The sequence below is a fragment of the Periophthalmus magnuspinnatus genome, chromosome 1, assembly GCF_009829125.3.
Source record: "Periophthalmus magnuspinnatus isolate fPerMag1 chromosome 1, fPerMag1.2.pri, whole genome shotgun sequence".
In the NCBI taxonomy this organism is placed as follows: domain Eukaryota; kingdom Metazoa; phylum Chordata; class Actinopteri; order Gobiiformes; family Gobiidae; genus Periophthalmus; species Periophthalmus magnuspinnatus.
The window spans coordinates 21,999,320-22,014,072 of record NC_047126.1 but is presented as its reverse complement, the minus strand read 5'-3'; the positions used below and the strand labels follow the sequence as shown (position 1 = coordinate 22,014,072).

The following is a 14,753-nucleotide window of genomic DNA, read 5'->3' as shown; positions in this document are numbered from 1 at the left end:
TGGGCAGAACTAGGACTAAACCTAGCCAAAATGGCTATAAGACTAAATTAAGATGCCAACTTTGTCTTCATTAAAACTGACACACTTACCACAGCAAAGGTCCTACCTGAAGAAGCCCGAGTGTCACAGTTTGAGAATCAGTGGCATTTAACTTACTTTTTTCTAGTCAAGTATCAGGACAAATAGATAAACTACACAGCAATATGCTTTCTGCACTCTACCTAACAAACTAGGAGGATCTTTCTCCATGGATGCCACTCAACATCACCCACCCAACATACTGGCAGAGATGCACCTCAGTAGTCTTGACACAGTGACCCATTATCTGTTCTGGGAGCCTGAGGCAAGTGCACAATGTCAGGAATAGGCTCCCCTCGTTACAGCAGCGCACAACCACACGCACACACCGCGCACATCTCCGAAGAACAGGCACTTAGGATCATGTCAAGATAACTATTATCATATAGAAACATAAACCATGGCAAAACTGATCTGAACTATGGTCTACTTGTATTAGAGGCACAGCAATGTGGTCAAAATAGTACCTATAGTGTTGCTATAGCTCTGTGCATCACACGAGCGTATGCGTAAAGGGAGGACCACATTGGGCAGGTGCAAAGCAGGGAGAATCCTGGCACGATTTGATGCTATGTACAGCAGGGTGGAAGTGGGATTACATGCATTTCTATACAGATATTATAATTCACGTTTTAAGTAGCTTCTAATCACGTAACTATTCAAATAACTGCAATATATTCTTGATTTAAAGCGACAGAAGCAACGCATAAGAATGAAGTTAACGCGAAGGAAACGCAGCCAAACGCGAGTCGTGATATTATAACACGCCAACACTATAGGAGAAATATCCGGTCAATTTAAATGAGCGTCTCTAGGGGCGTGCAACACCACTGCTCATCCTCCGCAGTGGCCGCACGATGAGCCGAGAGAGAGTGTCAGAGATAACGAGGGCGGCACAGCGAGTCAAACGGTAAATAATGACACGATGGAGGTGACTCGTACACGGACAGCAGGCGACGATGCTGTACTCACTTTGTAGAAAATCATCTTTAAAGTGCCGTAGAACCCCATGCTTGTATCCCGGTGCGTTTCCCTTCTCTCAGTGGTAAACGGTGAAGTCCGGAGCGGTGTGGAGGAGGCAGGGGAGCGCGCAGTGGCACAGTAGAGACGAGGGCAGTGGACTCTCAGGTAGATCCGAAACCGTCTCCGATGTGAACATGCTCGGCCACCTCACCGGACTGCCGTGCATGCGGTACAATCCCCCGATAAAGTCATAAGGAAAAATAAAGTAGGCAGTAGTTCCGCGGTGGCTCGCTCCTTCACTGAACAATGCTGCTACGACGGTCCCAGAGGCGTGTGCACCGCCTCGACTCACAGTGAGTGAGCAGATGAGGGAGAGGGTGACACTCGCAGGCAGCGGAGGAAAGGGGAGGAGTGCGGCCAAAGCGTCAGAGCTGCACGACGAGAGGCATCGGATTACAACTCCCCGCTGGAGGAAGCAGCGATGGTGCAGTCCGGAGAGGAGCACAGCGCATCCTCCCAGAGCTACCGGGGCACGTACACGCGCGCGTACACACACGCGTAAAGGGTGGGGGTACCCTTTGCTTTTTTTATCGCATCATAAGGTGGAGCCCCACTTGTTGCAATTCAGAACAACACGTCCTGAGACCGCACCACAGCTGCAGTGAGCTATTTGAATGCAAGAGTTTAAAGTCGTTATAGCCAATAGGTAGTGACAAACAAACAGTGTATGTACAATATTACATTCAAATAGGGATCTATCATTTGATCATAAGCACACATATGTTTGTATATCAATACTATACAAAAAATGTAAGATTGAATGATATTTAACTGTCTTGAAGACAGTTGTATAATCAAATCCCCATTCATTTGAACCAACCCAAGGTGAAAAATGATGTTATACAGTATCAGGAGTCAAACATGAGGCAGGTGAGCTGATTCAAACTGCAGCACAGCCTCAGCAATATTAGCACAGCAGAGTTTGCAGTTTATTTTTACACTTCCATAATGTCCAACTATCCAAAATTCTACTTCAACTCAGTATGTAAAAGTACATAGGTATAATGTCAGCACATTAAATATCACTTAATTTCATCCATACAGGACCCCTCTCCATTAAAGCCAATGCTTCAGTATGCACCACCTGTTCTTCCTCTGCAGATTGACTAATATTTGCATTTCACTGTAGTCACTAATGGCTCTCCGCACCTGCCCATTTAATAACACTGTTTACACAAACTGTTTATCATCACCTATAGAAACGCAAACCTGCAGCTGCACTTGATACACAGCACAAGAACATTTTGTACTCGATAATGACTTGAGTCAAATGGCCAAAAATAAATGCATTTTACAATTTCTAGCAATGACACAAGACTTCAGAATATCGACATTTACATTTATTTGGCACAAAATGGCAAATCAAATCCAGCAGATCCTAAGCTTTCATGTACTTTTAGGATACAGCCTTATCCATTTGCATTGGGGTAAAACAAGCACCCAATAACAACTAAAGGTATGTCAGGATTAGGACAAGGTTAATTCCTCATGGACTGTGCCTGACACATCTGTGCAAGCTTTACTTTGTTGAAATATTGTTACTAATTGTTGTTAATTTGCCTGGCTGGTTGTGACAGAATGGATATCAAAAAGGGGTGTGGTCAAATTATAATATTCTGTCTCCATTTGTAACATCTACAGTCAAGCTACATCATAGAATCATTCTTCAACTCTAAAACCTTTGGCCAGCTAGCGAATTTGGATTCCCCGACTTCGCTTCAGTCCTCTCAAAGTACATGTGTACACAGAACCACCCACTACACGCTGCCTCACTTGAGTGACTGTATGCCTGCGCTGTGCTGGGAGTTGAAATAGCATCAGTGCCGGTTGGTGGTCATCAAACGGAGGGCCTGGGCTTTGTCTGTGTGTGTTTAAGGTGGCCCTCGTGAGAAAGGCCCTCTGGCTCCAACCCTTACACAGCGCGGTGGAATGCCTGGTATGTGGGACGAGCCGGACTGTGGCCTTTTGAATGGGCCTGCCTCCTTTGTGGTTCCCTGCTGCCTGGTAGAGCATTAAACAGGCCTCTCCCCACTGATACTGACCTCCCACATCACACCACCGCCTCGCTGCTGTTCAGACGTGCCCGTCAACCTGCAAGTCATTCAAAGACATGGGTGCGCAAGACCGTGGTGAATGCTAAACTTTACCCATGGGTTTCAGATTGGCGAACAATTTCAACTGTTGCCGCAGTGACTAACAATCAAAATGTTATATCTTTTGGGAAAAAGTCCTCAAAATGTCACATATAACAGTTAACCGAAAGCCATAGAAGACAAGGAAAGGTTAAAACACATGGAGTACTTAATACAAACTGTGCACTTTATGTACTTAAACCTGCATAAATCTCAGAGTTTTGTCACACAATCAAGTAACTCCTGGCGGTAAGTCATTTTAGCTGAATGACAAAACAACAATATATGTAATCAGACGCATTTTTAAAATAAGATATATCTGAACTGGAGTGTATGCGGTCTCTACGGCTATGCTATGTTCACAATACTGTCAACAATTTTTACATATACATCGTCAGTATTTTCCCTGAAACCAATCAGAACCGTTCAAATCAAAACACCACCAAGGACACACTGGTCAGTTATTATACAAGGAAAACCAAGCAAAAAAAGGTTTGCAATAAAATATTAATGTTTCCATTTCCGTTTCTTGCATAATCCTCTTAAATATATATAAAAAATTAAAAAAATTACATCATCAGGATTGAGAAGTTAAGTCACCATTACATTCAACATATTTGCATACAGATTCGTCCATCCAACCTGAGCAATGTTTACATCAATTATTAACAATGGTGTGATGGGCTGGACTGAAGGAAGGAATTTTAAACTGCCAGATGTTGCTGGGAAGAAAAGACAGCCAGATAGAGAATAGGCTTTTCTTAGGCAAATGTTTGATGAGAGGTGGTGAACTTGAAGGAGGCAAATACTTCCTGGGCATTGATGCATCTTTAACCAGGGCCGTGTCATTGTGTGCTTGTCGTCTCGGGTGAAAAAGTGGTGGGGTAGTAGGGGGTCCACTGGAGTGCAATCCCCATGCCTGGACAGATGCAACGTGTGTGTGGGGGGGGGTTTGATAAACAAGGGAAGCATGGATAGGGGCACTGGCGAAGGGGATAATAGCATCATCTGCATGGAGTATAGAATTAACATAGCCTACCGCCACCCATGCGACTCCGGCATTCAAGTTTGTAGAAAAAGGAGAACTTAAAGCGAGAGGCAGTACTTATCTCCCGAGTGACATGAATAGGCTCTTATGAAAATAAATGAAGAACAGGGGTCAGGATTTGCAGTTATTGGTCATTATTCAAGAATTGAATCTAAAGCAGGCATATATGTGTAAAGGGGATTGGCAAATAGAAAAAGATCTAGCTAATGCCACTGCATCCAACCGATCAGTGTGTGGACGCAAAACAACTTTCTGCAGCTAAACTCAGACAAGTCCAGTCACAATAACAGAGAAAGTGCCAGCAGTCACCTCCAGTCAATAACATCTGCAGCTTTTTACCATCTAAAAAAACATTGCAAAAAGAGTATACTGTCAAAACCAGACTTAGAGAGACTTATCCATGCATTTGTCTCCAGCAGGTTAGACTACTATAATGGCCTGCTCACTGGCCTCTCCAAATGAGCATTAAGACAGCTGCAGTACATCCAGAACGCTGCTGCTCGGGTCCTGACTAGAACCAGGAGGTACGAGCACATAAGTCCTGTGCTCAGGTCTCTGCTTCCTGTGGGCTCAGAGAATAAAGCAGCTCTGCTTTTGAAAAAGTCTCTCCATGGCGTAGAACCAAAGTACATCTCCGACATGTTAGTGCCATATGAACCATCTCGCACTCTGATGACCTCAGGGACCGGCCTCCTGCTGGTGCCCACAGTCAGGACTAAACATGGAGAATCAGGGTTTCAGTTTTATGCAGCTAAAATCTGGAACAGTCTTCCTGAAGATGTGAGACAGGCCTTTTCCAATGCTTAATTCCACGCTTAAAACTGTTCTGCTTAGCTGTGCATATGACTGAAAGGTTTTTATTCTGCACTTTTCTCCTTTAATGTTAATTTTATGATGATTAGTGATTATTTATGTATTGATTTGTCATCTTTAATGTCTTTCCTATTCTGTAAAGCATTTTGAATTTGTGTACGAATTGTACTATACAAATAAACTTGCCTTGCTCATCATTGGTTTGTGTATTAGTGTGTGCAGTGAAATGAGTTTTGAGGGACAAATGCTAAAAAAAAGATTGTCTGGCAAATCTCTTTTTTATAACAGAGGGATATCAGTCTGGTCTCCATGTCCTCTGTAGCGCCTCAAGCCAGAATCAAACATGATTTGTGCAATCAGATCAGGTTTTTTTTTATTCACCGCAATGAGTTTATAAGCACTTTTCACAACTTTCAGAGACCAGAGCGGAGCACCACCACAGTAATATTAACAGCGAGCATGTTAAATGCTTCCCGATTCAAGAACAATAAACCACGTTATAATTAGATGCAGTACACAGCTGACTTATTTTTACCTCAAGGCCTGCTTATAGAATATATCTGTTCTGGGGAAAGACATTGCTCAAATACATGGGAAAAATGTGAACAGATCCTTTAAGATGCTGTATTTTAATCTAAAACAAGAGGCATTTATTATCTGGTCAAAAAACTCAAAACTCAAGTAAACTTTCTCAGTATTTAGTGTTGAGAGCTACATTCAAGCTTCCTTTAGTGCACGTATACTTGTCAGCATTTGTTTACTCAAATCTTTTTTTCCTCTTTTAATAACAGAAACTAAATTATTTCCCTCCAGTAAATGAGTGAATGATTGCAGCTCTTCCTGTCTCTCGTGGCCCAGACTACAAGATTTTGTAGAAATTGCTTTACAGACACTAAACACCAAATTGCATTTTGAGAGTCAAGTCACACAGTGTTAGTGACTCATAGTCTTTGTTATTTTTAAGTCTTATTTGTACAGTTCAAAAACCAGCCAATAATAAATATAGTGGAAAAATATTGCAATGCTTTTCCCTACTAATATAAGTGCCCAGTTAGGAATGTCCACAGAGAACTTTACGTGCACCAACTTTTCTGGTAGTGGGTTCATTACTTACTTGTTACCATGGAGATGTTATTTCTTTGCCTGGAACGTTCCACAGTATGACATTAAACATATCTATCCAGCACGTTTTTTGTGGTCATCATTTCACATATCCAGCCTTTGACTTGGCTTAGTTGCGTTGTCTGCTTGTTGCCGTGGAGCATTCCAGCCAAAGTAATAACATTTCTAATAAGACAAGCAGGTGACAGATGGTCCACCAGAAAAGTTACATAGTGTAAGCCAGTTAGCCTCAAAAATTCAGTTTCACAATAATTAAATGGCTAAATAATCTTCCCTCTCAGATCTCAGAGGATTCAATTAGGCATCAGTATGTGAAAGATCAAATATACAAACAACACTCAGTATTTGGGTATTTTAGAAGGTCGTGTCTCGGTGCAGAATCAGAACACTGTTGATTTTATGCTTCATATTACTTCAGTGGCATTTTACTTTTCAGATAAAATGTCATCACTTTATCATAAAAATGTGTGGCATTTAGCACCAGTTAATGGAGTGGAAATTCTTGAGTTATGGCCAAAATTATGTCATCTTGGGAGCTTTGATTGTCGTCCATCTATCTTGAAAGCTCTAATTTTGAATACATTTAGTAGGTATTAGGTTTATTCAATTGGATTTGTCACAGAAAATGTATGGTCAAAGTAAAATAGATTCAATTTGAGTAGTTTCTTGTGGGCAGCTTTATATCCTGTACTTTTACTGTGTCTTTGTAAGTAGTCTGCTCAATCTAACGCAAAGATTTATTAGTGGCAACACTTTCTGTGCTGGATTTAAATTCAATTTGTACAAAAATTTTTAAATCAAGTTATGGTTTTGAATTTTAGCCATAAACTACAAGGCTCCAGATTCCAATTTTTAGGACTACAACCAATACTTCCAATTAATCCTCTGCTCTGTTATTAGAAAAGTAAAGAGTTTTGCAACAACTTTTAACAAATTTGAATTCCACAGAAATAACAGGGTTGAGACTTCGGTCCTGGCATCAATTTACACATGGCAAAATCTATGAAACAAATCAAACCACTATCATTTTTCATCATTCTTATCATCTCAAATCTCAAAAAGGTGTTGGAATTTCTACAGGGACACAACACCTGGGATTTCATTTGGAATTGCAGCTAGCGTCATCCTAAATGTGCTGTTTTGGATGACAGCTCTTCCAAGTCAAATAAAGCACTTTTTTGATTTTTATTTAATCCATTTATCATTCCCACACCATTTGGCTGGGACACCCATTTGATGAGACCTTTTTTGCCCTAATAATTGAAGCTTACTTTGTTTCGTAGCCAGAGAAGGCTTGTAATTAAAGCACTTTGGAGTTTATCCAATTATAAAAACTTGTAAGTATGTTTATTTGGCTTCCCACTGGGTCGCTAAGGTGAAACGTGCTCAAATCAGTACAGTTTAAAAATACCCACGCCCAAGGCACAGCTGGATTAATAAAACGTTCTCTAGAAGCCAAAACAAGCTAAACAACCAAACATTTAGAAAATTTGATAATGGGTTGAAATGAGAAAATCAACTTTAGTTTTTTTTTTTAAAGAGGGGGTATTTTATTTCTATGGGGTATTAACTGCTAACACATAAAATATTCAGATCACTATGTTACCTTTAATTGTTTTGAAAAAGCTATATCCGTTACAATTTTGTGTCTTGTGTATTTATGAAGAATTATTATGTGGGAGCAGGACGACGTTGGCTTGTGGGCTGAGCATTACACAGAATCTTACAGCTAACAGTAAAGAGGGTTCAAATAGGACCCGGGAGATTCGCTAAAATTACTTAAGCGTCCATGGATAAGAGCTAAAACCTCTTCAGGCATATTTTTGATGAGGGAACATTATAACAGAGGTAGAAAGCTAGAAAAGATTTTGCGCAATACACCCTCTTTAATAAAGGGATGCCTGTTATGCATTTAAGCTTCAACTGATTACTCCATTTTGTAATATCCTAGTTATAATTATGACAGTAAATGTATCAAGTAAAAAACTGAATAGTTTAAAGACGACAGAGTCTAAAAGTGAAACCTTGAGAATTATTAACAACTTTAAAATGAAGGAATTAATTATTTAAACATGTTGCTGGCTGTCAACAGGACACTGCAGTTAATTAAAATAAAGATTGAGATTCTAGCCTCATATTCCTGGTCTCATAGTCAAGGATACAAGAGGGTCTTTGATAAACTGACAGCAAATCTGTTAATAAAAGTATGTGGTTTAAAGTGGAAGATTTGTGGTCTAGTATAAGCAGCTCTTGAGGTAAAAATAAGATCGCTGTGTTCTATTTGCATATAATTATTTATTGTCTGATAATCAGGAAGTGCACTGATAAAATGACAATTGTTGCCCAGTTTTCCTCGTTGCTCTACTCTCTGAAAGTTGTAAAAGGTGTTAATAAACTCATCACGGGGAATAATTAGGAGGATTAGAATGCATACGGTAAGTGAGGAATAACTTTGGACCACTGCAAAAAATGAAATTGTGCTGTTTTTTACGTTTCTAAAACAGAGAAAATCAGGTACGGCGCCTTTAAGGTATCAAGTGGCAAGAGTATTTCAGTCTCGAGGATGGGCACTTCTGAGCTGCCAACTCTAATTTAGCTCAACCCTCCTGACAGGTTCCAGAGGAAGCCCCAGCAAAAAAGTTGGGAAATTGAGCCTTCATTTTGTCAGTTCCACTTTGCATTGCGAAGTTCAACTGCACAAATAAATACTGACTTAAACAACAAAAGCAGTTGGTGGGTCAGGATCATGCAGCTACGTGTCGGCCATGCTAACTCACTACGCATTTTCCATAAAGTGAAAAGGTAGGTGATGTGTAGATGTGTCTGTGGGTGCTTCTTTAGTGTATATTTGGGATTATTGTTTTCTGTGATAGACCACCAACTAAGTGTGTAATGTAACATTCTGAGGCCCGCGCAACAATTCATGTTTGGAGAAAGAGGAGAAAAGCTAATAAATATGTTAACACAAGTACTTGCAGGGCAAAGTTCAACAGCACAATTTATGCAGCCATTGCATGTAATGTGCTATAAACTCGTAGATCAAAAAAGGGTTAATTGATCCATTTATGATGAATTTTTAAAAATACAGATGTAATATAGTCAACAGCTAAAATGTACCATTGCATTTAAAGCAAACTCATTATGCAAAATTTATTTTTTAGAGCTTTTAACCATGTTAGTTGTTTCCCCTCACAGTTTACACACCAGAAAGTTGTATTTGGAGTGATTTGTGCATTTTTGAGCAATCTTTAATCACTTATTTTGAAGATGCCATTTTGCCAATCAACTCTTGTGTTCACTGTTGCCGGCAGATGCCCACTCTCTGTACCAACGCTGTGCTCCAATTTTATTTTCTTAGATGAATACTATTTAGATGATTATCAGTTTCTCTCTGGTTTCCTTCCTCAAGCTACATTATAATTTATGAAGTGCTTTCAAAAATTCCCCTTAAAAACTCTAACTTTACTGGTGAAGAGTATGCCAGTTGTCCCACTATGTTATTTTTGCCTGGAATGTTCCACAGTATAACTTTCAACGCATCTATGTTAGTGGAGACAAAAAAGTGACGCTACTAGTTACCAAGTTAGAGGTCACGTTCATTGAGAGTTCATCCCGGTCACAAAAAAGGCATGTTTTTCAAGGATTTTTTGAGGAATAAGAACACAATTACATCATCATGGAGATTGCAACTTTTCTTATAGGTGGTCCTTAAGCTGCATGAGTGTGTCTTTAAATGCAAGCAAATTCACACATTAGTTTTCTAGTTTTGTGAAGACAGGATAGAAATGGATAGCTTACAGGCAAATGTTAAATAAAATGTTTGCATAATCCCTCAGTCATTCAGGTACGGCCCATAACAGAATTACATTTTTCTTTTGCTAATCGAGACACAACTAATTACCTGATCTCACATGTCAACAATAGTGATTTGTTATTACGTGACAAAATAATTATCTACCATTACATGTTTTAAATATCTCGTTGTATTTGAGCTGGAGCCTATGCTATACTTTGCAGTTTAGAGAATATCAGATGTTGCTATCCTGCAGGTTTCACTTATCTGGCTGATCCCAATATGACAGATGACACTCTATATCCATGGGAAAGACATCTCCATTGAAGTAAATAATACATCCATGCAACATTAGGAACTTGCATACATGATTACAGACCGACACAAATACCACAGTAGTGTTTAGTTATTTGTATATTGTAGCCTACTAGCAAATAGGTCAGCATTGGTAATGCATTAAATAAAGTATTTTGTGTGTTTTGGAGCTATTCTCGTGTGTTTAACCTGTAGCCTGGGGTCAGAGGGTGTCAAGTAGCCTCTCCACTAGCTAATAAGAAAAAGAATCTGCACAGGAATTTTAATGTGTCCAAGAAGGAGTGAACCTAGTAATTGTTCTGAAGGGGGCATTTGGTAACACAGTATATGGGAGGTTTCATACAGAGAGGCAAAGCATGATGGGTAAAGACTGTAGGAGGATTTGAAGAGACAATTTTGTTCCTCCTAAATCGATTTATTTTTATCTTTTAGCTTTCGCTTTGACAGCTTATTGTATATACCAGATGTTCTTACTGCCCACATACCGTATAGTGACTGAAGTAGAAAAAAGTAAGAGGTGTAAGAGAGGCTAAATTTTACAACGCTAACTTTTAAGTGTTTTTAGGATTAAAAAAAAGTTGTTCATGAAGAATCCGTGCAAACTCCAACATTTGTTACAGCTGTCGATCTATTGTGTCAACACAGACTGAATGTTGTGCACCAGTTGTGTTAAAAAGGCACAACTCTTAAAACACTGCGGTGTTTTACATAGTTTTATCTGCACATTACTGAGAGACATCGCGAGGCCATGAGAGGAGAGTGATCGATGGTTTGAACAGGTTTTGGCCGGAGAGAAGGCAGTACTCTGCAGAGTTGAACACCGGTGCTTTTTCTGTCCTTGCTGCAGCTTTCGTGCCTCACCTCAAAGTTTACAGTGGTGTTTCCATTGGATATGGAGCAGAGACATGTCTGTGCTCAAGTGCAAAGAGCATGTGTTTTCAATTCCCAATTCATTAAACTCCAATTGAGGCGCGGGGTCGAGCTCACAGAAAATAATGGAGGTGGCTCTTTTACCGCACGTCCCAGTGTGTGTTGGCCTTTACAATACAATGTTTAATTTGATTGAATCTATTAAACCAAAGTGCATGGTCAAGGAACTTTTTTCAGCAACAGTTGAAAGATTTTTTTTCTCATTGTGAAGCATTGTGAAGGCAAAAGAGGTTTACAAGCCAAATAAACTAGTGAGGAATAGTATATATAATTAAAAATTTACACAAAAGGAGATGTTAGTCGTTATGCCTCATGTATTCTTGGGTTTTCAGTTACTCTAATATGTAACATTGTGAGGACTTTTTCCCATTCAAAAGATTTACATTTTGATTTTAATTTTTACTCTCTATGGCAAAGGTCCAATTGTGTACAACACAATTGTGTAACCAGAAGTACAGACTTGTTTCTGATTTCGAGTTCATGCTTGTTTCATTTCCATTTTGCCAAATCCAAGTTACCATGGAGACTTGACAAAACCATTATTAAAAAAAGGGATCAGGAGTAGCAACAAGTGCAAATCTGTGTATACAAATAACCTTGCAAAGTCTAATTGGAATTATGCGATGTTTGGTTAATTCATTTCAGTTCTGCCTTATTGTTTCCATACACGGTTTGATTCAGACTCTGCTGTACAGCTCTTGCCTCTGACACATCCAGTTAGAGAACTCCTACACACTGCAACTAGCACAGTACTTCCTCTCACAGACAAATGAATAGAAGAGAATACAGTAGGGTCATTGGAGAAACAAAAATTACCCACAGGAGCTGGACTGTGTGTGTTTGTTTATGTGATGTGGTTGGGTCCATGTATAATAGATAGGTGCGTTTCCCCTGAGGCCCCGGAGTGGAGGATACACAGCACTTGTCAAAGAGATGGTTCCACAGTCGTGCACAGGTACAGGTGGTAATAATAGACAAGTCCTTCGCATTGACTGGAGGGTGATTTTTATAGCAATTCTTTATATATAGGTGTGTAAGGGATGGGCAGGTTTAAAATAACACTTGTAATAAGTAAGAAGGGAAGTAGCAAGAAGGATAATTATTTGTTGTTTTGTTCCTTTATTCTGAGTTTCAGTAGACAGGACTGCACAATGTGGTAATCATATCAAAATTGCAATCTGAGTGGGAACAATTAATAGCAAAGACTAGTTATTTTGGTAGTAGAATGTTCACTGTAAAAACTAAATGTTCTGTTAATGAAAAAACAATAGCTTTTAGTTTTCAGACCTCTACGGATATGTTTCCGAAATGTATGGAATTCTTGAATTTGTTTAAACAGTTTAGCTCAATCCGTATCACAATGACAGTACTTTTTTTCCAAATCTATGCAGCCCTATTTATTTATGTTTTATTTGTCTCAGAAAATGAGTTGTCAGCAAAGATCTACAGAGAGGCCAATGAAGGAAAAATATATTACAATGCATTGTCAGTAGTAAAAAAACAAAGAACAAAAAAAAACAACAATATTTAACACTGAAAGTCAAAATGCCAAATGCAGTTTGTGTCTCAGCCAAACAGCTAAAATCAACTGTTGTCCTAAATTCACCATTAGAGAATATCCCAATGGTGTGATAAAATTAACTCTACAACATATTAAAAATTAAAATATTTCTGTTAATATCTAGGCTTTCGCCAATAAAATGTGACTTTGGTGAAATGTCATTCCTGTTGCATCATGAACCTTGTCCAGTCATCTATGGGAACATTTTTGTTTGGTGTAAGTATAAGGGTGTGGTGGTTTTACTTGAAAGCTGTTGTGGATTAACACTGAGGTCAAGCCTCTTCAAACTGGTATTACATGTTCATTCTCACCTCCTGGCAGACTGTGGATAACCACTAAACTCACTGTTGAACCTCTTATAAAATACAATGATTCCAGTGACATGTACATGAAAGGCTGAATGACATAATGGAGGAAAGGACATTATGTAGATTTTATTTATGAGAGTTTATATGCTGTTAAATTCATCTTGGTATTTCAGTTAATTTGAATCTCAATTTGTGTGGATTTATTTATTTATTTATCAATAGCTTTAATCTTGCGATACTACTGTTATTGCACTTTTCCATTGCAACACTACAATTTCCCCACAATGGTTTTCTTGTCTTATAAGAAAGGCAGACATAAATTGCCTTTTTTCCATCAAAAACATACAAGAAGCTCACTCAACAAAGCAGCAATTGCACTGTAAAAGAAACACCAAAATTAACTTACTGAAATTGGATTTGAACCACCAGCCTACAGATTATCGGGTAAGTACTACCATCTACCCCACTGTAACCCAAACTTGGACGTGGCCCTTTCTTTAGCACACAATAGTGATGTTGTGGGGACTTCATGCCTCTTGCTTTATATAGGACACTTTTCAATTTCTACTTTTTCCTAACTTTCCCAACATGAGGGATCTGCAGACAAGTGTCCCGGCAGTGAAATGTGCAGAGAGGTGGAAAATGCATGTCAGGATTGGAACAACTCACCAAATATAGTTCTCCTTGGTTGTGCAATCATAGTCCCCCAGTCGGATCAGCAATGAAGCCTTTGTGTTCCTGGCTAAAAAACACACTGTGCTATGGTGGGTCAGCAACGGAAACCATCTCATCAAGATCCATGATATTTGGTACATTTCTGACAATTCCAATCATCTTTAATTGATTGAGGATGATATTCGTAGGCACGCCGACCTTCTGTGAACTAGTGGTTAAACTGCTAGCTAGCAATGCTAAGAGTTAACATGTCAGTTGCTCCTCATTTCCTCCCCTGTTTCTCTCGACCTTTAAGTCAAACACAAGCGGAAATTCAAGACTTCCAAATGTCAGACAAGTCAAAATGATCCCGAGGCTTCACCGACAGCCCTCAGTGTCGGTAGAACGCTTGAAAATGGCGAGCAAATGTGGCAACAAATTTGGGAGTGGATATGTTTCATGATTTTAAGATGAGGGAGCATTAAAGGCTGCAATGACTTATTATTCAGCGTATTTTTCAAAGTATTTTTCAAGAAGCCTGTTTGAAGTTACACCGTATTTCAATAATTCAAGTTTTGAGAAAAGACAGAAAATAATTGTTTCTCATAGGTTTAAAGAGGGGATATTACTGGGATGCACGCTGATGGTGTTGTGATAGTGCTCTGAAGGGGGAGTGACTTAGCACAGAGTGTCAAATTCTAATTAAAAATATTAATACATTGTTTCCAGCAAATATAGCATTTTCAAAACAATAAAAGGTCAAATTGATTTAATATGTTGTGTTAGAAATGAATACCCCATAGAAGTGCAATAGGCCTTCTTAAAATGATTCAAATAAAAATAATTTGTGGCACCAAAATAACATAACCTATGGGAAACACTGACTATGGTAGAAAGTTTCATAAAGTTGAATTTGCATAATACTCCCTCTAAGGAAAAAGTAGGTAGTGCGCAACTCAATTAAAAGGAAAGTTTT

General features: G+C 39.0%; 1 protein-coding gene across 4 annotated transcripts in view; it reads right to left on the bottom strand.

Annotated features, from left to right (window-relative positions):
- Window positions 1–14,753, bottom strand: part of fbxw7 (F-box and WD repeat domain containing 7) — a 121,876-nt gene that overhangs the window by 38,877 nt on the left and 68,246 nt on the right. The window contains exon 1 of one of the 4 annotated variants that reach the window (XM_033983948.2): window positions 1,051–1,399. The exons of the other annotated variants lie outside the window; for them this stretch is intronic. Within the exon in view, the coding sequence (XP_033839839.1) occupies window positions 1,051–1,089 (39 nt within the window). The 5' untranslated portion in view covers window positions 1,090–1,399. Of the gene's footprint in view, window positions 1–1,050; window positions 1,400–14,753 lie in introns of those variants that run through there. 4 annotated transcript variants of the gene reach the window in all.